General features: G+C 49.0%; 1 protein-coding gene and 1 long non-coding RNA gene across 4 annotated transcripts in view; one reads left to right on the top strand and one right to left on the bottom strand.

The window, feature by feature from the left end:
• Window positions 1-22,719, top strand: part of ADCY8 (adenylate cyclase 8) — a 220,151-nt gene that overhangs the window by 187,390 nt on the left and 10,042 nt on the right. Inside the window, exons 13-15 of the mRNA XM_042923617.1 lie at window positions 1,739-1,817; window positions 12,709-12,867; window positions 21,451-21,597. Of these exons, the coding sequence (XP_042779551.1) occupies window positions 1,739-1,817; window positions 12,709-12,867; window positions 21,451-21,597 (385 nt within the window). The remainder of the gene's footprint in view (window positions 1-1,738; window positions 1,818-12,708; window positions 12,868-21,450; window positions 21,598-22,719) is intronic.
• On the bottom strand, window positions 184-22,709 carry LOC122210740. 3 transcript variants are annotated; one of them, XR_006198206.1, is made up of 5 exons: window positions 22,229-22,709; window positions 21,405-21,703; window positions 16,972-17,144; window positions 12,674-12,843; window positions 184-625 (listed from the first exon to the last, which is right to left on the bottom strand). It is a non-coding gene; the product is annotated as an uncharacterized LOC122210740 (long non-coding RNA). The 3 variants fall into 3 exon arrangements; XR_006198205.1 differs by lacking the exons at window positions 184-625; window positions 12,674-12,843 and adding an exon at window positions 15,566-15,787; XR_006198204.1 differs by lacking the exons at window positions 184-625; window positions 12,674-12,843; window positions 16,972-17,144; window positions 21,405-21,703 and adding an exon at window positions 21,710-21,924.

Below are 22,719 nucleotides of genomic sequence, written 5' to 3'. Positions count from 1 at the left end.
CACTCTATCCCTCCATCTAAACACTGCATCTCCTCTTTGATGGCTCCTTGTGTCCTTAAGCCTCATCAGTTAAGTTACTCCTGAGCACACGTGTGCTTCTAGTTGGAAGACAGTAAAACAAGTGACATGATCTGGGTTTGGTGAGACAAAATATTCGGGCAACCATGTAGGAACAGATGGTGGGGGGCAATGCCAGGGGGCTATCGGAAGTTATGGTGGCTGTACTCGGGTGTTGGAGGTAGAGATGGAGAGAGTGGATGGACTGGGGATATATCTGGGCACAAGAGCAGACATGATTTGGATATTGGGGTGGTGAGGGCTGATTCCTAGGTTTGCTTTTATATTTGGCTCAAGCACCTGGGTGAGTGGATGAGGGGAGCATCGCCTGAGGTGGAGAAAACTGGTAGAAGAACCAGGAGGTGATGGAAAGCAAGTCCCAAGGACCCTGGAAACAATTTGTCTAAAACATTTTTATTTTGAGTTTTCTTCACTGGCCGATGGAAGCCTGTCAAGGGGACTGTTTATTTCCACAAGCCACCAGTGTCCACATTCAAAGCCTGATGTTGCTTCCTCCAAACCCTTTGCCTCCTGGCCTAGCTTGTTCTGGAAAAGGCTTTGTGCTGGGCTGAAATGAAAGAGAGAAAGCGTTTGGAATCAAACAAGAGACTCCTTAGAACTTCTGAATTCCCTGGATGACTGAAAGTCACATTGGTGCTTAAGCACACGCTTGCCACTGGCCGTCTTCAGCTGCCTTCCAGCTTGGTCTTCTGGAAAGTCTGGGACAGACCAGACCAGTGACACCTGTTGGGGCAGCTTGTGCCCCAACAAGCACTGAATGGAGTGTTTGGCGGAGGTGGGGAGGAAAGGGGGTGTCAGTCCAGGAGGAGATGATGCACAGGGAACCAAGTCTTTATTAAAAGATAGAAGAATTGAAATGGGATTATAACAGTGCCTGACTCACCGAACTGATAGAAGAATTTTAAAAATTGATGGAAGATTAAAATAGTGTCCAGCTCATACAGAACTGCCTTAAGAATCTAAACAATCTAAGTGAAAGCACTTAGAACAGAGAAGGCCACATCGTCAGCATCACGTCCCTCTCTCTTCAATAGAACAACATCTAGGGGCACCTGGGTGGCTCAGTCGGTTAAGCGTCCAACTTCGGCTCAGGTCATGATCTCACAGTTTGTGGGTTCGAGCCCCGTGTCAGGCTCTGGGCTCACAGCTCAGAGCCTGGAGCCTGCTTCAGATTCTGTGTCTCCTTTCTCTCTGCCCCTCCCCTGCTCATGCTCATGCTCTGTCTCAAAAATAAATTTAAAAAAAAAAAATTAAAAAAATTAAAAAAATAATAAAGAAAAACATCTAAAGAAAAAGGAAGGGATCCTTGTCTTCACATGGATTTTTGTGACAAAGTTTCAAAGCTCTTTGAAGTCTGGAAGTGTTCTGCAAAGGGAAGATATTTTTATCGATGTGAGTACATTGTCGAGATGCCGGATTCTAGATTCATCCGCCGGGTGTGACCGAAGTGACTTCCTACCCTTGGGAATCAACTGATTTCTGAGTTCGCCTATGGGGAAACCCTCGGGGCCACAGCCCCTCTCACCTAGTGGGTGCTCAGGAAATAGTCGCTCCTTTCTGTTTACCCCTGTCCTCTCCGAACCCTGGTTTCCTAATGAGTCTCCTTGGAGCCCCTCCGTGGTTGTAACCCTGTCACCACTTGCCTTTCTTCTTCCAACAGAGATTTCCTGGGGACCAAGGAGGCGTCACTGCTGCTGATGGCCATGTTCCTCCTTGCCGTGTTCTACCACGGACAGCAGGTAATCCAACACTTAGCACCGACTCCCTTCTGTTACCTGGCATTTCCCACCGCCGTGAAACTGGCCTACAAGACCTCTGCCCTTCCCTGGAGCCAATGACCTTCAGCCGCTTGCAGGAAGTTGTGATTCTTAACCAATCGATTCCTCGTAAAGCCCACCTCATGAAAAGCTAAGCCGACAAAGATGATTTGGCAAGCCGGGGGGTTTTAATGCCTTTTAGGTAAATCTCTTTCAAAGAGATCACAGTTATTTAAAAAAAAAAAAAAAAAAGAACAAAAAAACTTTTAATTTCTGCCTGAGGCGAACCAGGATCCCTCCTAATTCCGTTGCCTGGATACGGTCATCCCTGGAGAAGCTGTGTGCTGTGCTAGATAAGCAGGCGGGTTTGAGTGTCGGCTGAGCTGGTGTTCTAATCCCGCCTTTGACTCGCAGTTTGTGGCCTCAGGCAAGTGATTTATCTCCCTGAGCCCAGACCTCCTCTACGCGCCTCAAATAGGATAAAGGGACGTGGGGGGGGAGGGGGGGCACTGTCAGTTGAGTGTCCGACTTCAGCTCAGGTCTTGATGACAGTTTGAGAGTTCAAGCCCCGCATCAGGCTCTGTGCTGTCAGCTCAGAACCCCGCTTTGGATCCTCTGTCTCCCTCTCCCTCTTCCTCTCTCTCTGTCTCTCAAAAATATATAAATATTTGAAATAAAATAAAACAGGATAGCAACACCTGAATAGGGCTGTCTTGAGGAATCAGTGGCGATTACCATGTGCTGCGCTGGCCCTGTGCCTTACAAAAGTATAGGACGTGCTTCGTTACTTCTTTGTCTTAAGCAAAGCAAGTGCCTACCGTTCTGATGCCATTTCCCTATGAACCTCTGCTCCGCTGGGGTCTGGGGTGGGCACTGTGGCTGGCTCTGTACATAACCCCATCCCTGGCCCCAAAGGTTCCAGTCTCCCGGAGGAGAGAAGAACCCAAATGACGCAAAGAGGGACGTGCTATGTGTGGGTCAGGCTGTCTGAGGACTTCAAGAGTTGGAGCCACATGAAACGATTCTGCACGGGAGCCTGACACCAGGTCCGCCTTGGAGGTTTGCCTGCTGTGGCCAGTAGGACTTCTCCACGTGGACTCAGACCACGAAGGCTGGGGAGATTTTCCCTCCCTGGTAGTTCCAGGTCCTGCCAGCTCCCCTGCCCTGACCTAGATCCCGGTCCATCTTTCTGTGGTCTGCATGCCTTTCAAAAAAAAAAAAAGTAACCAGGAAAGGAGAAAAACAAAACAGGAAGGCTCTGGGCTAGAGCAGAAATAGAAACAGAGCCCTGGGAAGTCGCCATGGAAACAGGGAGGTAAGAAACCCTGAGAAACCCTGAAACAGCCCCAAACCCCGAGAACCTAGAAATACATATAAAGTTATGTATGATAAGGGGGAAGGGAAAATGTAGTCAAGGGAGGAAAGGAGGAGTATAAGGACTTGGCCAGGAAAGAGGAGGAGGGAGGAGTCGCGATGTATCAAGTGACTGGTGTGTGCCTTTATTATCTCGTGGAACCCTTCCAACAACGGGATTTGGTAGTTTACAGGTGAAGAAAGTCATACTACTCAGCTAGTTGGCCGGAGAACTAGAAGTCCAACCCGGATCTTTCTCCAGAACCTCCCCCTTTCCGCTTCTCTAGACTGGAGAGAGACAGAAAGAAGTTAACACACCAACACAACGGCCCAGGGCATTCAATCCTGCAGCGGGACTTTGATTTGGTTTTAGATTTTAGCCGGATTTATGGCAAAACAATAAGGCACACGGCGAGATCTAGCCGTTTCCAGAATTCCTGTAGTGAGGTATTTCTGGATCTGTCAGAGCTGGGGTCATCTCTTCCATGTCTTGATGGCTTCTAGAAGTTACAGAGAACTTAGTCGGACGTGCAAGTGGCAGCCCATTCGAGGGCTATGAAGATGGAGTCAGAGGAGAGGATCAGACAGAGAAACATACCCGTGCTCCCCACTCCCCACCCCCGTCCCAGGTTTGAAAGTGACAAATGAGCAGCCCTCAGAGCTAATTAAGACAGAGCAAGTTCTGAAGTGAGAGTCCTCATCCCAAATTAAGAAAGATGTTCCTTCCTCCTCTGTCACCTTAAGGAATTATTTTGTGCCCTGGCAATGCTCCTTCTCCAATACCCCTTTAACGTTCTGATTCAATTTATTCTGTTCTCCGTTTGTCCTGGGAAGCTGACAACCTAACTGTGTTAAGTTTATGCATAAAGTAGTAGTATATTTGTGCATAGCGAGGGTCTGCATGGTCAAGTGATATCTGATATGTTTCCCTCTTATTTTTAAAAAAATTTTAATGTTTATTTATTTTGAGAGAGAGAGAGAGCACAGCTGGGGAGGGGCAGAGAGAGAGGGAGACAGAGGACCCGATGCAAGCCCCATGCCGTCTGTGCAGAGCCCCATGAAGGACTCGAACTCACAAACTGTGAGATCATGATTCGAGCCAAAGTCAGGTTCTTAACGGACTGAGCCACGCAGGCGTCCCCCCTCTTATTTTCAACTTTCAGAAGGCTCTGAAATTACATAGTCACATCCCATAATGGTAGCAGTTACAGGTATCCAGGCTCTGGAGTGGGAAAGAAGTATTCAAAACGCAATTCTGCCACGTGGTGGCCATGTGACCTTCAACAATTTACGTAACTCTTCGAGTCTCAACTTTCCCACCTATAAAATGGGTACCATAATAACATTTTCTACTCCATGGGGTTGTTATAATATTGTATGAGAACATAACTATAATATACTTATCCCCGTGGTTTGCACAAAGAAGCTTTCAAAAATGGTAAGCTATGGATATTTTACTTGGAAAACAAGCCCGAGACAAGCAGGTAAAATATTACTATCCGTCTGGTCCCAAGTCATCCGAGGTCATAAAACCAATAAGGAAAACCAGACAGAAGCAGGAATCCGTTACCTGGGTCCATTACCTCTCCACCACATGTCCCTGCCTCTCTTTGTTAGAAGATTCTTTCTGCAGGATTGCATCACTTCTCTGTCCTCTGCCAGGGTCCTGTTTATCTGAACCAAGTCTGTCTCCTCCTGCCTCCTGGGTCTGCTACCTGCCTCCACCAGTTTCCCTTTGTGACTCAGCGGCCCTCGATTTTTTTTAAGGCTGAATAATGCCCACTGATGCCTGGTACGCAGCAGCCAGCCCGGTGGGAGCATGAGTAATTATATGCCTCCAGAGGGACTGAGGGCATTATGTAACTGAGCAATTAGGAAATTTCATCTTGTACATACGTCGAGGTGATATGCCATCGCTTCCTCCTCCCGTGAGGCAGGTGAATGTTCTAAATGTTGGACAGGAGAGAGCGGTCGGGTGCCTCTTGCTTCACCTGGTTCACCTGCAGCCCCCGAGGTGTGGACTTTGCCTCGGGGGCTCCATTTATAGCAGAGGAACCATGTGTAGTCTATGCACAGGGACAGAGGTTAATAAGGTCTCCAGTCACCTCCTGGTCAGATAAAGACAGGCACTGGGACGGTGTGGCTTCGAAGGGAAGGCCCAAGCGTCGGAACAAAACCTTCTTCTTTGTTCAATGTTTTTTATTCATTTATTTTGAGACAGAGAGAGAGGGGGGCAGAGAGACAGGGAGAGAGAGAGACTCCCAAGCAGGCTTCACACCATCAGTGCCAGAGCCCCATGAGGGGCTCCATCCAACAAACCCGTGAGAGAATGACCTGAGCTGAAACCAAGAGTCGTACGTGCAACTGACAGAGCCGCCCGGGTGCCTTCATGGGAACCAAATATTCTTAAATTTGAATCTCAGCAGTGTCACTGGAGGATGGGTGACATGGAGAAATTCAAGCCCCTAGAGCTGCCCGTGCGTAACCTGTAAAATGAACAGGATGACCTCACCAGCGAAATGGGACTAAATAAAGTGCCGACCTTGCTGAGTTGTGTGATGAAATGTAGGAAGTGCCTGGAACCGCCTGGGCCAAGGCGAGAGCTGGGCCAGTGTTAGGCATCATGATGTGCTAAGAGCCTGGCCCAAGGCTGATGAACGGTATGTGTTTGTTCTCGAGTACTCTTCTCGTAGAGCCAGTTCTCTCGTGCTTTGGTAACACTCAAGAGAGAGATGGCATTTCCAAGTCCACTGACGTCTCTTAAGCAAATGCTGAAGAATTTTCCTTTTTAAAAACTCACCGCCCGTGCCTCCCACGTGTTTTTCCTGCTCACCGCCCAGGTCTGCTCAAACCACCGTGTTCATTTTTTTTTTCAATAGGAAATGTATTGTCAAATTGGTTTCCATACAACACCCAGAGCTCATTCCAGCAGGTGCCCTCCTCAATGCCCATCACCCACTTTCCCCTCCTCCCCACCCCCCATCAACCCTCAGTTTATTCTCAGTATTTAAGAGTCTCTTATGGTTTGGCTCCCTCCCTCTCTAGCTTTTTTTTTTTTTTTTCAAACCACTGCGTTCAAATGATCTCTTTTCTTTCATTATTATTATTTTTTATTATTTTTTTAATATGAAATTTATTGTCAGATTGGTTTCCATACAACACCCAATGCTCATCCCAACAGGTGCCCTCCTCAATGCCCATCACCCACCTTCCCCTCCATCCCACACCCCCGTCAACCCTCAGTTTATTCTCAGTTTTAAGAGTCTCTTATGTTTTGGCTCCCTCCCTCTCTAACCTCTTTTTTTTCCTTCCCCTCCCCCATGGTCTTCTGTTAAGTGTCTCAGGATCCACCTAAGAGTGAAAACATATTATGGTATCTGTCTCTCTCTGTATGACTTATTTCACTTAGCATAACACTTCTCCAGTTCTATCCACGTTGCTACAAAAGGCCAGATTTCCTTCTTTCTCATTGCCACATAGTATTCCATTGTGTATATAAACCATAACTTCTTTATCCATTCATCAGTTGATGGACATTTAGGCTCTTTCCATAATTTGGCTATTGTCGAGAGTGCTGCTACAAACATTGGGGTACTAGTGCCCCTCTGCATCAGTACTCCTGTATCCCTTGGGTAAATTCCTAGCAGTGCTATTGCTGGGTCATAGGGTAGATCTGTTTTGAATATTTTGAGGAACCTCCACACTGTTTTCCAGAGCGGCTGCACCAGTTTGCATTCCCACCAACAGTGCAAGAGGGTTCCCGTTTCTCCACGTCCTCTCCAGCATCTATAGTCCCCTGATTCGTTCATTTTGGCCACTCTGACTGGCGTGAGGTGATATCTGAGTGTGGTTTTGATTTGTATTTCCCTGATGAGGAGCGACGTTGAACATCTTTTCATGTGCCTGTTGGCCATCTGTATGTCTTCTTTAGAGAAGTGTCTATTCATATTTTCTGCCCATCCTTCCCTGGATTATTTGATTTTGGGTGCCGAGCTTGGTGAGTTCTTTATAGATTTTGGATACTAGCCCTTTGTCCGATATGTCATTTGCAAAAATATTTTCCCATTCCGTTGATTGCCTTTTAGTCTTGTTGATTGTTTCCTTTGCTGTGCAGAAGCTTCATGAGGTCCCAATAGTTCATTTTTGCTTTTAATTCCCTTGCCTTTGGGGATGTGTCCAGTAAGAAATTGCTGCGGCTGAGGTCAGAGAGGTTTTTTTCCTGCTTTCTCCTCTAGGGTTTTGATGGTTTCCTGTCTCACATTCAGGTCCTTTATCCATTGTGAGTTTATTTTTGTGAATGGTGTAAGAAAGTGGTCTAGTTTCATCCTTCTGCATGTTGCTGTCCAGGTCTCCCAGCACCATTTGTTAAAGAGACTGTCTTTTTTCCATTGGATATCCTTTCCTGCTTTGTCAAAGATTAGTTGGCCATACTTTTGTGCGTCCAATTCTGGAGTCACTATTCGATGCCTTCGGTCTATGTGTCTGTTTTTGTGCCAATACCATGCTGTCTTGATGATTACAGCTTTGTAGTAGAGGCTAAAGCCTGGGACTGTGATGCCTCCCACTTTGGTCTTCTTCTTCAAAATTACTTTGGCTATTCGGGGTCTTTTATGGTTCCATACAAATTTTAGGATGGCTTGTTCTAGCCTTGAGAAGAATGCTGGTGCAATGTTGATTGGGATTGCATTGGATGTGTAGATAGCTTTGGGTAGTATTACCTGACAGCACATGATCTCTCTTCTTAAGACATTCCTCTGCCTTTCGTTCTTCTCCCTCCACCACTGAGCCGAGAGCGAATCAAAGGCAGAGACTGAGTTTCACCCATCTTTGTATGCCCAGCACCTTGCACACAGTAGGGGCACTACCCACTAGATCTTTAGTAAACTGGAAAAGAAATTTCATAATAGGTGATGCCTGCCTGCACGAGACCTGCTTTCTCAAGAGACAGAGCTGTACTTAAGAGTGTTTTTAAAATTTTTTTTTTAATGTTTATTTAATTTTGAGAGAGAGAGAGACAGAGCATGAGCCAGGGAGGGGCAGAGAGAGAGGGAGACACAGAATCTGAAGCAGGCTGCAGGCTCTGAGCTGTCAGCACAGAGCCGGACGCGGGGCTAGAACTCACAAACCGCAAGATCATGACCTGAGCCGAAGTCGGACGCTTAACCGACTGAGCCACCCCTGCACCCCGGATTAGAGAGTCTCTTTATGGACATGCCTTCAACGCCGTGGCCAGCAGTCACCAATGCAAGGTGTGTTCTTGGTTGTAACTGGAAAATCCTTGCTGAAATGGACTCCAGTGCTCCAGACTCCCCTACCTGTGTTTCTGAGTTGAATTCAACCAGATGAAAGGTTTTCAGACAGAAGAGAAATACAAAAGTGTCTCCTGCTTCAACCAAGCATGCATTTTTAAGGAGAATGACAAAACATTTCATTTGGATAAGAAAATTCTGTCCTGCGATGCGACAGATTAAAATTTGATGCTCTTGAATCTGAGGGGGAAAAAGTGAAAGCACAGCTTTGATCAGACCATATCCACTGCTGCCTTGAATTGTAGCGGTAGTACCTTCCCAATCTACATTTGAGGCATTTCAGAATTCTTTTGCACGCCTCGCGTGATTTGGCCCGGGTCATAGATCCATATAATAATCCGTGCCTCTTGAACTAGACGTGATGGGGATGACTCTCCTCATTTTTTAGAAGGGGAACCAAGGTCACACAGCAGAACAGTCGAGACCAGCATTCTTTGGTGCAATCTGCCGTCTCCCCTCTTTTTTTCCTTTTTTTCTGGAAAATTTCAAACATATACAAAAGCTCATGGAATGTATAATGAGCTCACAGCTTCGACAGTCATTAACTCATGTGTCTTTTCCCACTTATCTCCCTATTGATTTTGCTCATGGCTCCTTCCCAATCACTTTGAGGCAAATTCTAGACGTCCTACTGTTTCATCTGTAAATGCTTCAATATGCGCCCAAAAGATAAGAGAATGTTAACCTCATCACAATGCTATTAAACACTTTAAAAAAGAAAGTGGTGCTTCTTTAACATCGTCAAAACCTCTAGGCAGTGTTTCAGTTTCTTAATTGGTCTATAATTATATTTTTAAGTTTGTTTATTTAAATTGGAATGCAGATAAAATGCGCATATTGCCATGGGTTGGTATGTCTCTTAAGCCTTTTTTAATTTAATTAAAAAAAATTTTTTTTTAATATTTGTTGATTTTTGAGAGAGAGAGACAGAGTGCAAGTGGGGGAGGGGCAGAGAGAGAGGGAGACAGAATCCCAAGCAGGCTCCAGGCTCTGAGCTGTCAACACAGAGCCCAACGTGGGGCTCGAACCCACGAACCATGAGATCATGACCTGAGCCAAAGGCACATGCTTAACTGACTGAGCCACCCAGGCGTCCCTATTTTTTCTTTATTGGTAGTTACATTTAGAAATGGCCAGACTTAGGTTCAGTTTTTTTCTACGAAACTCTATTATTGGTTGGTTTTGTGAATAACTGTTAACAGGCACATAATACCTGCTTATCTTTTTGTCTGCTAGCAGCTATTGACAAGAATAGCCTCTATCCACTTATTTTATAGGTGGTGATATCTCAATTCTGTCAATACTCTGTAATTCATTGGCTGGAATACAATTTGAAGGAGAACCTTCTCCTCCAAGTACAGCTCATAAAGCAAAAGTAGGATAAGTGCTTAATTCTTTCCCTATAAATGCCTTCCCTGTAAGTTTCCCAGTCTGTTCCCAAACACCATCCAGAGATGATCAGTGAGGTCTTGTGTCCTAAGTGTCGTTGTGGACTGATGCATTCTGCCATATTTCCTGTGTTGCAATCCACCGCAATCGTCATTCTTATTAAAGCTCAATCAGGGGTGCCTGGGTGGCTCTGTCGGGTAAGCGTCTCACTTCAGCTCAGGTCATGATCTCGTGGTTTGTGGATTCAAGCCCTGCATCTGGCTCTGTGCGGACAGCCCAGAGCCTGGAGCCTGCCTCAGATTCTGTGTCTCCTTCCCTCTCTTCCTCTCTCTTCCTCCCTTTCTCTCTCTCTCTCTCTCTCTCTCAAAAATACACATTAAAAATTTTTTTTAAAAAAAGCTCATTTGTCACATCTTTGACACGTGGGAACCTAGTCACATAAGGCCCGTAGTCTCCGGGGGTCTACCTACTTTCTGATCTGAAAGATGTTCCAGGCTTGCACATTTTCTGCCCTAAACTTTAGCCATTTCTGCCAAGAGTGCAAGGTCATTTTTGTAGGAATCGATATTTGGAAACCACGACAGGAAGGCCCATTGCTCTAGATTTTCATTATTTCTAGGCTTTTTTTTTTTTTTTCCAGTGGGCAAAACTAGGAAGTACCATGAGTTCACAGTCATACTTACAGGCTTTTGGCTTAAACCCATCCATTTTATATCTCCATCCCCTTTTTCCCTTCCCAGAAAGGCCAGTTCTCAGTGACAGCAATGCAATTACCCATTTGCTATATCCTGCAATTCACATGCAGTAGTCTAACGGTAATAGACAGACACTACCACCTACACTATGAGTGCTATAAACAGTTTTACGATTCCTTTTGAGTTCTTTTTACGCTCAGAGTACCTCCCTCTCCAAATGTGTCATCAAATTATTGTGTGAAAGACATTCGGAGTATCTCCTCCCAGTGTGCTTATACATGTAGGTTCATTTGCTTGACTGTTTGTTTGTTTATTTATTCTTACGGAGTCTTTTTAAACATCTCTTTCGTTTTATAATTAAGTAGAATGTTTCCATGATTCAACAACGGCCAGGTTTATAAAAAAGGATATAATTTTAAAACTTTAAATTCGTTCCTTATTTCTCACTCTACTCCCTCCCTTTCTCATCTCATTGGTAATTTTGTATTTTATTTTTTATTCCTCATTTTTCCCATAAATAAAGAAAAATATGTGCGTGTGTGTGTGTGTGTGTGGAGAAGTAGATGCTCCCATTTTTAGATCAATGGTGACATACTATACACGCTTTTCTCCATGTTGGAGACTAATCCATCAGAGTATAGAGAAAGTCTTCCTTTTTTTTATAAGCTTATTTATTTATTGAGAGAGAGAGCAGGAGTCGGGGAGGGGCAGAGAGAGGGAGAGACAGAATTCCAAGCAGGCTCCATGCCATCGCACAGAATCCAATGCGGGGCTCAAACTCAGGGACTGTGAGATCATGACCTGAGCCGAGATCAAGAGTCAGACGCTTAACCGACTGAGCCACCCAGGTGCCCCAGTCTTCCCTTTTTTTTTTTTTTTTCATAGCCGTACACAAAAGTTTATTCAAGCAACAAAATGAGCACCTGGGTTGTTTCCAGCTTTTGCTGTTACAAATTCTGCTGAAGGAATAATCTTGTGCCTCTGTCTTCCCGTATTTTTACCATCCACTGAGACTTTCACGTAAGACAAAGGAGAGAAACTAGCTGGACGTTTCAAGCCCTTGAATTCAGGGCACGTGTTTGACCAGGCATCATAGGGCTCATTTCTACAGTGAGAGACTTGGAAATAATGGCATCCCCAAAGCTGTGGTAAATACGGTGCGTGAGAGTCTTTCAGAAAAGAAGCTGTCCGCCTTCCAGTGCAGGGACACTGAGACAAAAAGGAGCTAATGATGTGCGTTGAGAACCTACTGTGAGCCACGTGCCTTCTCTGCAACTTGCTGAATAATTCTGCTGCCAGCCCTGCGTGGTCAGCAGTATTCGTCCCAACTTTAAAGATGAGGAATCCGTGAATGGAGTCACGAGTTCAGGTTACGGTGTTTAAGCGTGGCACCGGGACTCTAAGCCAAGCCACCTCTGTGTCCCAGCTCAGTGCGTGGTCCTTCCATTGTCACCTCACTCATCCCTTCTCTTGTCTAGTGACGAAGAGCTCGGATGCTGGAGGTAGACTCTGGAGTTAGCCCCAATCCGGGCTTCCCCACTAACTCGGGTGCAACTCTGGTCAAGTCCCTCTAAACCCCGTTGGCTTTAACTGACTCATCTGCGGAATAAGGCTGGATCCCGACGACCTCGCTGTCGAGGCCGTTGTGTCATGAAAGGAGTGAACAGATGTACGTTGCTCAGGACAATCCCCGGCACACAGAAAGCCCCATCTAAGTGTTCGCTGGCTGTTATTGGAACCGATTCGTGGGGTCAGCAACACTGACAGAGCATCTGTCCTGCACAGGGCATGTTGCTACATGGTGAGGATATCGTTGAGCGGGTACGAGGACCCCTGACCTCCTAGCACCTACAGTCTAGTAGACGACCCAGGCATCCTCAGTAAATCACACAGTCACAAAGTCACGGGTACCTTAATGGTAGCAAGGGGAGGTGCACAGCCCTGTGGAGTCTGATCACCCTCCGATCTCTTGGCATTGCAGAATGCCCCCCAGAACCGTTCGGCTCGGGCTCTGTTTTGTGTGTGACGGGTTCCCGAGAAGCCTTCTCCGCGTCCCACGCTGCGTCCCCGAGCCCGTACCCCGAGAGCTCACCTGTTTCCCTTCTCTTTCTCTCTCGTGCCCGGCAGCTGGAGTACACGGCCCGCCTGGACTTCCTTTGGCGAGTGCAGGCCAAAGAGGAGATCAACGAGATGAAGGAGCTCAGGGAGCATAATGAGAACATGCTCCGGAACATTCTACCCAGCCACGTGGCCCGCCACTTCCTGGAGAAAGACCGAGACAACGAGGTGAGCCCGGGCTTGTCCGGCCGCGAGGGAGGGTGGAGGTGGGCACCCCGGCCCCGGGCTCCGGGAGAGTTCTGCTGTCCTCACGTCAGCACACGAGAACGGAGACCATGCTACCACCCCCAGAGTGCCAGGCTACCCAGGCTGCCTAGCGCGCGTGAGGTTTGCGCCTGGCCTCCCCGACCTCGGGCGTCTCATCTGTAAGATGGACATAATGAGATCACCATTGCGAGACCGGGTTGAAATGTAAGTTTTACGTACGTCTGTGCACATGTTGATGTGTGTGCATGGAGTGGACCCTCCGGTGTCTCCCTCTCTGGGGGTAAGATGTTACCACTGATGTCACCTGCTGATGCGCTGAAGACGTTTGAGTTTGTGACCCTTGCCTGAGGATAGGACTAGGAGGAGAGATCCCGAGGGTCCATTCCCCATCCAAGTCACCGCAACAAGACCAGCGGAAGAGAAGCAAAGGGGGTTAGTACGCTGCTGCTAGAATAGTCTTGATGAACCTGGGTCCCGGAGATCTCCCGGATGCACGTCAAAGCACCGCCCACCCTCCTCAATCAACAGATGAAGCTCTCTGGAATCAGCTTCGGGCCTGGCTTTCTCCGGGCCGCCTAAGGTCAGCGGCTTTGTCGCAAGAGCTTCTTGACAAAGCCAAGGAAACAGAGAGAACGCAGATGTGCGCCTGCTATGACCACCGGCAGGAGCAGCGAACACGTTGCAGCCCTCGGAGGGAAAACCAGAAGAGAAATGAAAAGAAAGCCGCCTTTCTGTGAAGACAGCGAATCAGTGGGGCCGGTGGGAGGAGTGAGAATTCACTGGCTTTCTCCCGACAGGAAGGAAACCAACCAGAGATGCTGAGACCCCCCGGTCAGCAGCTGGGGTCCAGGCCACACCTCCCCCGAGCAAAACAAATGACAGGTTTGGGCCTCAATCATATAAGACGTTTTCGATAAAACGTCGTCACCCTTCTTTGAAGCTTTCAACGTTTAAATAGTTCACCCTTGACCAAGGCTTCAGATTTTACATCGCCTAGAGAACGTTCACGCTGTGGTGACGTACCGTTTCCTGAACACCTGCCGCGGGCCAGGTTCCGATATAGGCAATTGATGTAAATGACCTTCCCTTGTCTCTACACTCTTAAGGGGAGAGTTCGTCACCCCGCGTTAGCAACGAAGGAACTGGGGCTCAGTGAGGCCATGCCCTGCCTCATCTTATGGAAGCAAAGCCATGACTCAAATCCAACCCCTGGGATTTCTTCCCTCTGTGCTGCGCTGCCCCAGCCGTGGGGCAGCCCGTGCTGTCTCTGGGGGGTTGGCACAACTATGGGGTGTGTGTGTGTGTGTGTGTGTGTGTGTGTGACAGAGGCAGGACTTCTGTGACCTGCAGGAACTCCCAGTATCTTGTTATTGTGGGGCGTAATGTTAGCTTCTCTTCTTGCTGCAAATCTGAACTACGATACAGACTTCTGAAAAGCTGACTGGGGTTTGGACATGCGTTTGGGTCCCAGCTTTCACGAGGCCGCCGCAGGGCTCCCGGGTGTGAGTGGAAAAAAAAAGACAATGATTATCCCCATTTCGCAGGTGAAGAAACTGAGGCTCGCTCAGAGCTAGTGAGTAGCAAGCTTGAATTCACCCCCAGGCCTGTGTAACTTCAAAGCTAAATCTGGTGTTTTGTCCCAAGTTGTTTCTAGGGCATGAGTGGGAGAGAAGGAGCGGCAGTGACAAGCAGGGACTCAAACCAACCGGCCACAGGGCAGTGGACAGAGCCTTGCCCCCGGGAACGTCCTGTGTAGTCGGTTCCGGCTCTGTCCCCCCAGAGAGGTTCTGGCAGCCTCAGCAGAGGCTGGACTCTGCTGGACTTTGACGTAGGACAATGCTCACCTCCCCGGGGCGGGGACTTTGTCACAGATGAGGCCACCTGGGCTGGGTCCTCAGTGTCAGGCAGGCTACTGCGGGGTCCCGGGAAACCCACCCGCTCGTTGCAGCTCGCTGCTGAAAGGACACTAGCAAGAGCGGGTGTCTCAGACGCTGGGAAGTCCGTACCGCACGAACTCCGTCTCTGGCACTCAGCAGCTGTGTGACTTCGGGCAGCTCACCCAACCTCTCTGAGTCCACTTTTTCATCCAGTTTTTGAGGAAACAGTTCCAATCTTGCTGACTTTAGCGTGAGAACGAAGCTGAGTGAGAACACATCAAGTGCCCCGCGTAGCCTGGCGCTAGGGGGGGGGTCAGTGTGGAAAGGCTGTGTGCTTGCCCTCAACAGCCTGACGCTGGACGTTCAATCCCAGCTCCTCCTCTCACGACCTCAGTAACTGAGCAAGTGATGAGCCCCTCTGGACCTCACTTCCCTCACCTGCAAAGTGACAGTATGTCCCAACTTAATCCAATTGCTACAAGGCTTGTTCCCGTGAGTTCTGATGCATAAAGCGTCTCAACGGTGCTTGGCACGTTTTAGGAGCACACCTACAATTTTTTTCCGTTCCTTCGTAATTCCAGTGCCCCACCCGCTCATTCACACCTTCATTTAGCAAGTATTTTTTTAATAAAATTTTTCTAATCCTTATTTTTGAGAGAGAGACAGAGTGCAAGCAGGGGAGGAACAGAGAGAGATGGAGACACAGAATCGGAAGCAGGCTCCAGGCTCAGAGCCCGACGCGGGGCTCGAACTCATGAACCGCAAGTTCATGACCTGAGCCCGACTAAGTCAGACGCTTAACTGACTGAGCCACCCAGGCTCCCCGGCAAGTTATTTATTGAAAGACATCATATGCCAGGTGTCGTTCCAGATCCTGGGGCTCAAACAGTGAACTAAGACGATGAAGTCCTTGCCGATACGGAGCATGTGTTATGGACATGAACGTGAGTGAATGTATATTCAGAGGTGCCCAGTAGTGGTCACTTCTCCGAGGACGGAAGCAGCTGAGTAAGAGAAGAGAGTTATGTGAAGGGGGTGGGGCTGGCCCTGGAGGGTCTCTCGGAGGTGGTGACGTTTGCACAGAAACCCGAGGACACTGATAAAGTCACCCGGTCTCAGACATTGTTCCTCCCCTGCAGAGAGGTGGCTTAACTTGGTATAAGAGACTCAGGACCTGGAAGGAGGCAGGCCTAGGTTCCCTGGATAAAGAGCCGGCTGAGTCTTCAGCTTGATATCCAGGCGGAGCAGGGAGTGCGCATGTGCTCAAAATCCTCTAGAAAGCCCAGAGCTGTACCTCAATCCAGAGGAGGGTGGCACAATAATAGCTTTTCTGTATTCATCGATCAGTGCCATTTTCTTGGAGCCCCAGACAGCAAGCAGCAGATGACTGGGGTAACAGCAAGCATACTCAAAGCAGCTGACTGGGGCGGGTTGAGCACTGGGCTGTCTTTAAAGGTGTAGGCAGGGGGCACCTGGGTGGCTCAGTCGGTTGAGCGTCCGACTTCGGCTCAGGTCACGATCTCGCGGTCCGTGAGTTCGAGCCCCGTGTCGGGCTCTGGGCTGATGGCTCAGAGCCTGGAGCCTGTTTCCGATTCTGTGTCTCCCTCTCTCTCTGCCCCTCCCCCGTTCATGCTCTGTCTCTCTCTGTCTCAAAAATAAATAAACGTTAAAAAAAAAATTAAAAAAAAATAAAATAAGATAAAGGTGTAGGCAGGTGGCTGGAGCTTTTCCATGCCCCTCCAACCCCCCCACAGCACAAATTCCATCACTGCTGTTAACTAGCTGTGTGACCTAGGGTGGCTTACCCAACGTCTCTGAGCACATATCCTCATCTGATTAATGGGAGATACTACGGACCTCGCTGAACTGATGTGGGAATCAAATTGGGTAAGAAGATGTGAAGTGGTCCGTCCAGCCTGGTGCACCCTATGGGTTCAAGGCCACATGGTGCACTTGAAAGCCCAGGGCCCTGGGTTTGGTTCCTCCTGGCCTCTGTGTTCACCAGAGAGCATCTGGCAGAGAGGGGTGAGCCTCCCGCCACCCCAGTCCCACCCGTCCAGCCTCCAAGAGGATGGCCAGTCAAGATCCGAACTCAAGTCATAGGTCTTGAGGTTTACAGAGACCCTCCCCCACACCCCTTCCCACAGCCACCCTGTGTGAAATCAACCCTCCGTTCGGAAGGACTTACCGGATCTGGTTTCCAGTTCTGGTGACATTTCCCTTAGGCGTTATCCTGATTATTACTGTTTTATTGTGGTGATGGCTACCCTCCTGGTGCTTGCTTACTCACGTTAGCATTCGTAGCGGCAACGGTGGGGGCTCTGGAGTCCGACTGCCTGGGTGTGAGTTCCAGCTCTGTGTCTTTTTTTTTTTTTAAGTTTATTTTATTTTGAGAGAGAGAGAGAGAGAGCATAAATGAGTAAGGGCAGAGTGAGGGAGTGAGAGAATCCCAAGCAGGCTCCACACCGCCAGCCTGGATCCAGACACAGGGCTCAAACCCACAAACCATGAGATCATGACCTGAGCCGAAATCAAGAGCTGGACGTTCAACTGACTGAGCCACCCAGGCGCCCCTCAACTCTGTGCCTTCACAACCGCGGGTCTTGGATAAGTTACTTAACCTCTACGTGCCTCAGTTTCCCCACAAATAAACCAGGATCTTAACTCCCATCTACACCCCGGGGAAGTCAGGATTCAGTGAGAGGATGTGTGTGCAGCATTCTGTGTCACGCTTGTCCCACAGTAAAGGCTCAGTAGCCGTAGCTGATATTATTAGCATTATTTGTGTTATATAAGCGATCGGAACATTCTCGTTGTTGGCAGAGGCTGGGAGCTGAATCTAAGAGGAGGCTGGAGGGTGGGAGGGGCTAGGATCCATGAGAACGATTGGTAAGAGCCCCCTGGTGACCGGCCCTTACATCCCAGCGGCATTTACATCTCCTAGGGGAAGCGGGAGGCAAGCTGGACAACTGTGTAACTATGGAAAGGGTTTCAGAGGGCTCTGCTGGGGTCTCCTCTTTTCTGTTTTAAACAGAAAATCGTTAGTATGAGTGTTAGGGGCTCAGTTGTGTCTCCCACAATTCCTATGTCGAAGTCTTAACCCCCAGCCCTTCTGGACGCAACTCTCTTTAGAGATAGAAATTTTAAAGAGGAAATTAAGTTCACATGAAGCCATTAGGACGGGTCCTAATTCACTGTGACCGCATCCTTCTAAGAGGAGGAGATTGGGACATAGACACACAGGGAAGGCCGTGTGAGGGCGCAGGGAGAAGATGGCATCTGCAAGCCAAGGAGAGAGGCCTCAAGAGAAACCGACCCTGACCAGCACCTTGATCTTAGACTTGTAGCCTCCAGAACCGTGGGATGAGAAATTTTTGTTGTTTAAGCCACCCGGTCTGTGGGGCTTTGTTAGAGCAGCCTGAACAAACTAATGTACCAGGTAATAAACACACTTTTTCTTCTCCAAATCACAGCCCTTTGGAGGATGCAGTTCTGTAAGTTCGATTCCTCAGGTTATCTGACCCATCAAGCAGAGTTGGGCTCCTTTTCAGGGATCACTCCGCTGCTCAAGGCCAAGGGGAATGCGGCACCATAGGAAGCTGCGTGCCATTGCTCTGCTCCTGGGCTGCGGTCTGTGCTCCCCGCACCCTGCCCAGCCCAACCCCCTGCAGCCAGTCACTCCCGCCTGTGCTCTTGGGGACAAGGGCCGGCAAAGGCATTCATCCAGGTTCATCTGTGCTTGACTGATCTTGAATCAGGGACACTGTCTTTCTCTGGGTCTTCCACTGCTCGTGGTGTTAATCCAGAACAATAGCTTGACCCCCCTCTGTCATTTTCCTTACCTGTAAAGTGGCAGTAAGAATCGGGGCTCCTTCACAGGATCATTGCAAGGATGAAATCACTGAACGCCTATGAAAGCGCTTTGTGAGCTTTGATGTTTCCTGCCAAGACCGGGGCGGCATTGATTTCCAACAATTTAGAGTGTTTTATCTTGTACCAGACCCTATAGACGGCACACGCTATAGTCCAGGCATCCAGAAACTATGAACTGGATGATTTGAACGCACTAAGATGAATGGCCCGGGGTCTTTGCCTTGTGCAACTCGCACGAAAGGAAGAGACAGACATTAGGTGATAATGTAGACAGCAAGGGATGTAGCACGGCGCTCAGCCTCCTGACGCCACCTGTGGGTCTGAGAAGGTTTCCAAAGACGTGGTATCCACATGGCTAGTGATGGCAGAGGAGAAGAGCTAGCCTGGTGAGAGAGGCTAACTGCAGGAAGGAAGGACATATCCCCTTCCCAAGGGTGAGAAGCGCGTTTGTGTCTTCGGCTCTTCCAGAAGCAGACCTTGAGACAAGGATTTGGGTGAAAGTAATTGGCTTGGAGGTGGTCCCAGGAAACCCTGGGAGGCAGGAGAGTGGGAAGGAAGGGAAGAGAAGTGATAAACGAGGCATTAGCAGACTAGTTACCCCTGTAGGGGACTGGAGCTCCATCCCCCTGGGGATTCCAGGAAATGCAGAGAGCATATCTCACAGCTATCTGGCCCAAGGGCTGAAGGAGCTGAGAAGTATCAGCCAACTGCCATCAGTCACTGGTTGAGAGCAGTACTGGGGGCCTGAATTTCCCGGAGCCATCAGCCCGATGCCAATGGGGGCAGAATGCCCTCTAGTGGTCAGAGAAAAGCTCCACGCCAAGAAACACAAGGGCTCATAGCCGATGGTTGTGAGAGAAGAGGTCAGGACACCTGCAGCATCTTTTGCCATGTGTACCCAAGAATACAATGCTTCGGTGTTTCTGGAACGCGAGGTCTGATGCAGGGAATCACAGGCAATGAAAAGTAAGAGAAAGGTGGAGGCGAGGGCATGAGTATATGAATACACGTCATGCTGCTGTGTTTGAGCTTTGTCCTGAGGGCAGTGTGGCCATCGGAGGGTTTTAAGAATGGAAGAAACATGGCCAATGTTCTGTCTTTAAAAGATCACCCTGGGTGGGGGCGGGGGGGGATGCCTAGGAGGCTCAGCCAATTAAGTGTCCAGCTCAGGTCGTGATTTCATGGTTCATGAGATCAAGCCCTACATTGGGCTCCAGACTGATCTCGCAGAGCCTGCTTGGGATCCTCTCTCCCTCTCTCTCTATCCCTTCCCGCTCATATGCGCGCACGCTCTCTCTCTCTCTCTCTCTCTCTCTCTCTCAAAATAAATAAACTTAAAAACAAAAGATCACTCCGGCCACGATGTGGAACATGCTTCTGGATGGGACAAAACGAGTCAAGGAGTCCAGTGTGGGCGGGAAAGCCGGTGGGCCTGACGAACAGCAAATGGCAGGAGGGGCAGAAAACAACATTGGAGATAAAGAGAAAGCCGGCAGCACTTAGCAAGTTACTGAATCCAGATGTGATGGAGAGGAAGGGGCCAGGACATCTCCAAGCATCTCTGAGCGTCTCGAACTTTGATGACTCAGCAACACTAGTGCCACCGACTGAGAGAAGGAGGGAGCAGGTTTGGGCGGAGAGAAGATGCACTTGGGTTCAACATGCAGAGCATGAAGGGTGTGAGGACAACCCAGCTGGAAGCCCAAGAAGGGGAGCCGACTTGAGGATAAGACTTCAGAGGCTGCCCCACTTGCATGTTGGAGAAAGACTGAGAGTAAACAAGGTGGCCCAGGTAAGTGTGCAGACTTTGGACCTGGCAGTGGGTCCAGAACGGAGCCATAGCCGTCGGCCACCTTTAAGATGGAAGGTGAGCCCAAAAAAGGCATCTTTGAGGGAGCCAGGCGTAATGGCAGCAAGTACGACATCGGTGAAACAAGGAAGGTCGAGACGCACGGTCTTGGGAGCAGTCACCACGCTACCCCGCAGAGGCGTCCTCGAAGACATATCTCGAAGAAGCGATATCTGTGGGGCGAGTCTTTCCACTTTGGCTGGAAGTCTGACGCAGAGCGAACACTGCAGGGGTGGGGACAGGTGGTGGAGAGAACCAGTTTGAGAAGTTTGGACGAGGAGAAAGAGAGACAGGTGGGTGGTCACAGGTGTGTTCGGGCTCCAGGGTGTGTTGTACTTTTCCAAACAGGGGACATTTGCAGGAGGGGGGGAGGAAGAGGAGGAGGTCGTGGAGGAGAGAAGAAATAAGGAAAAGGATCGCTGCGGGAAGAAGTTGCTGAAGAAGGTTTAAGCGAGTGCTGTCGAGACATCAGGTAGAAACGTTGGCTTTCCCCAGAAGAAAAATACATCGTCTAGGGTTGAAGCCAAAGGGATGAAAATACATATGAATGTAGACACGAGTGTAAATACTGGAACAGAGCTGGGTCACTGCCAAGAGCCTCAGTTTCCCGACAGAAGTGAGAGACAAGATCATCTCTTAAGAGGAATCGTGTGGGGTGTGAAAGTTAGGGACAGTGGTGAGGGTTTGGACTCGCTGCTGAGAACAGAGAAGGAAGCTGGCCAGCCACAAAGGATGTGCAGTCAGACCTCTGGGCGCAGCCAAGGCTGGAGACTATGAATTGTCAACGGTCCCATCCACATGGTTACTGTTTTGACGTGACTGTGCCAGAGCCCCGTTCTCTGCACTCTCTGTGGGTGCCAGTGCACGCGTGCACGGGGAGCGTCACTGCAGAACCTCACCTCTGATGACCTTCTGGCTCCCTCCCCCATGTGTCTCCCTGTCCAGGAGCTGTATTCCCAATCTTATGATGCCGTCGGGGTGATGTTCGCCTCCATCCCGGGGTTTGCAGACTTTTACTCTCAGACTGAGATGAATAACCAGGGGGTAGAATGCCTGCGTCTGTTGAATGAGATCATTGCTGACTTCGATGAGGTAAGTCACAGCCTCGGAAGCCTCCAATCACCAGTGGGCACCGGTCTTGTAAAAGCATCATGTCCACCGTAGCAGTAGCCATTGTTTGCACTTACGGGACTCCAGGCTGTAGTGTAGACACAAATACGTATTATCTAATTTAATGTTCACAAGAGATAAACACCAGGGTTTCTCCATCTGGGGGATCAAGAGCATAAGCCTCAGTGAGGCTAGGTAATCTAACCCAATGTCAAACAACCATCAAATGGCAAAACCAGGACTTGGAGGCCGCTGCTACTCAGGCACTGGCGTCACAGAGACTGGGCAGTGATGGGGACTTTTCTCCATCTGTTCAAAGTGCCAGAGATAAAACCATCAGTTAGCATTTTGTCCAAGACCTAAACATAAGCGTACGCATAATCCAGATAGTACTTTGTTCTTTTAGGCTCCATGAGTCTAAAGAACACATCACATGGGAGGAGATACTCTTGCTGTACTAAATTTACATTAATAGGCTTGGCAGGAATGATCCTTCCCCACCCCCTCCCCCCACGCCTGCCATCTTCTAGCTTGAAGTGGGGCACCGTTGTCCATCTGTCTGCCCAGGCCTGAGAAGGGAAGTGATTCATTGAGAAAATGCTGAGGAAGAGACCTTGCAAAGATGTGGGTTCAGCTGAAGTCTAGCCTGCTAGCCCGATTCCCGTGGAAATCCAAAAAAGGGTACAGCCGTGCATTATCAGTAGCCAGGCCTCATGGCGTTCTTGAGAATGACGTGGGTGGGGCACCAGGAGCATTGGTGACGTTTCCCATTGTGACATCATCACCCTCTCGCTCCACCCCCACGTTCCGTTTAGCCACTGAGCCCCGTGGGTTCCTTTTTGATGGCTCTTTGGTCTGCCCCTTCCTCACTACCATTGCTGCCCTATCCTTGCTTTCCGCCCTCTTACTTGTCCCCTGGATGACTGCAGCCATTCTCTATCTGCCCCCTCCCGTATCTCACCTCAGCGGTCACCAAAAGCAAGACTATCTTTTCACATCCCTTTGAAACCTGAAGCCCATCAGTGCCTCCCCTTTTCCAGCGCCTCATAAGGTCACCTGAGGCTTTGCACTTGCTTTGAACTCGCTGGTCCTGTACCCTCTCCA

The sequence above is a fragment of the Panthera leo genome, chromosome F2 (assembly GCF_018350215.1).
Source record: "Panthera leo isolate Ple1 chromosome F2, P.leo_Ple1_pat1.1, whole genome shotgun sequence".
Taxonomy (NCBI): Eukaryota; Metazoa; Chordata; class Mammalia; order Carnivora; family Felidae; genus Panthera; species Panthera leo.
This window is presented reverse-complemented; position numbering and strand designations above follow the sequence as displayed.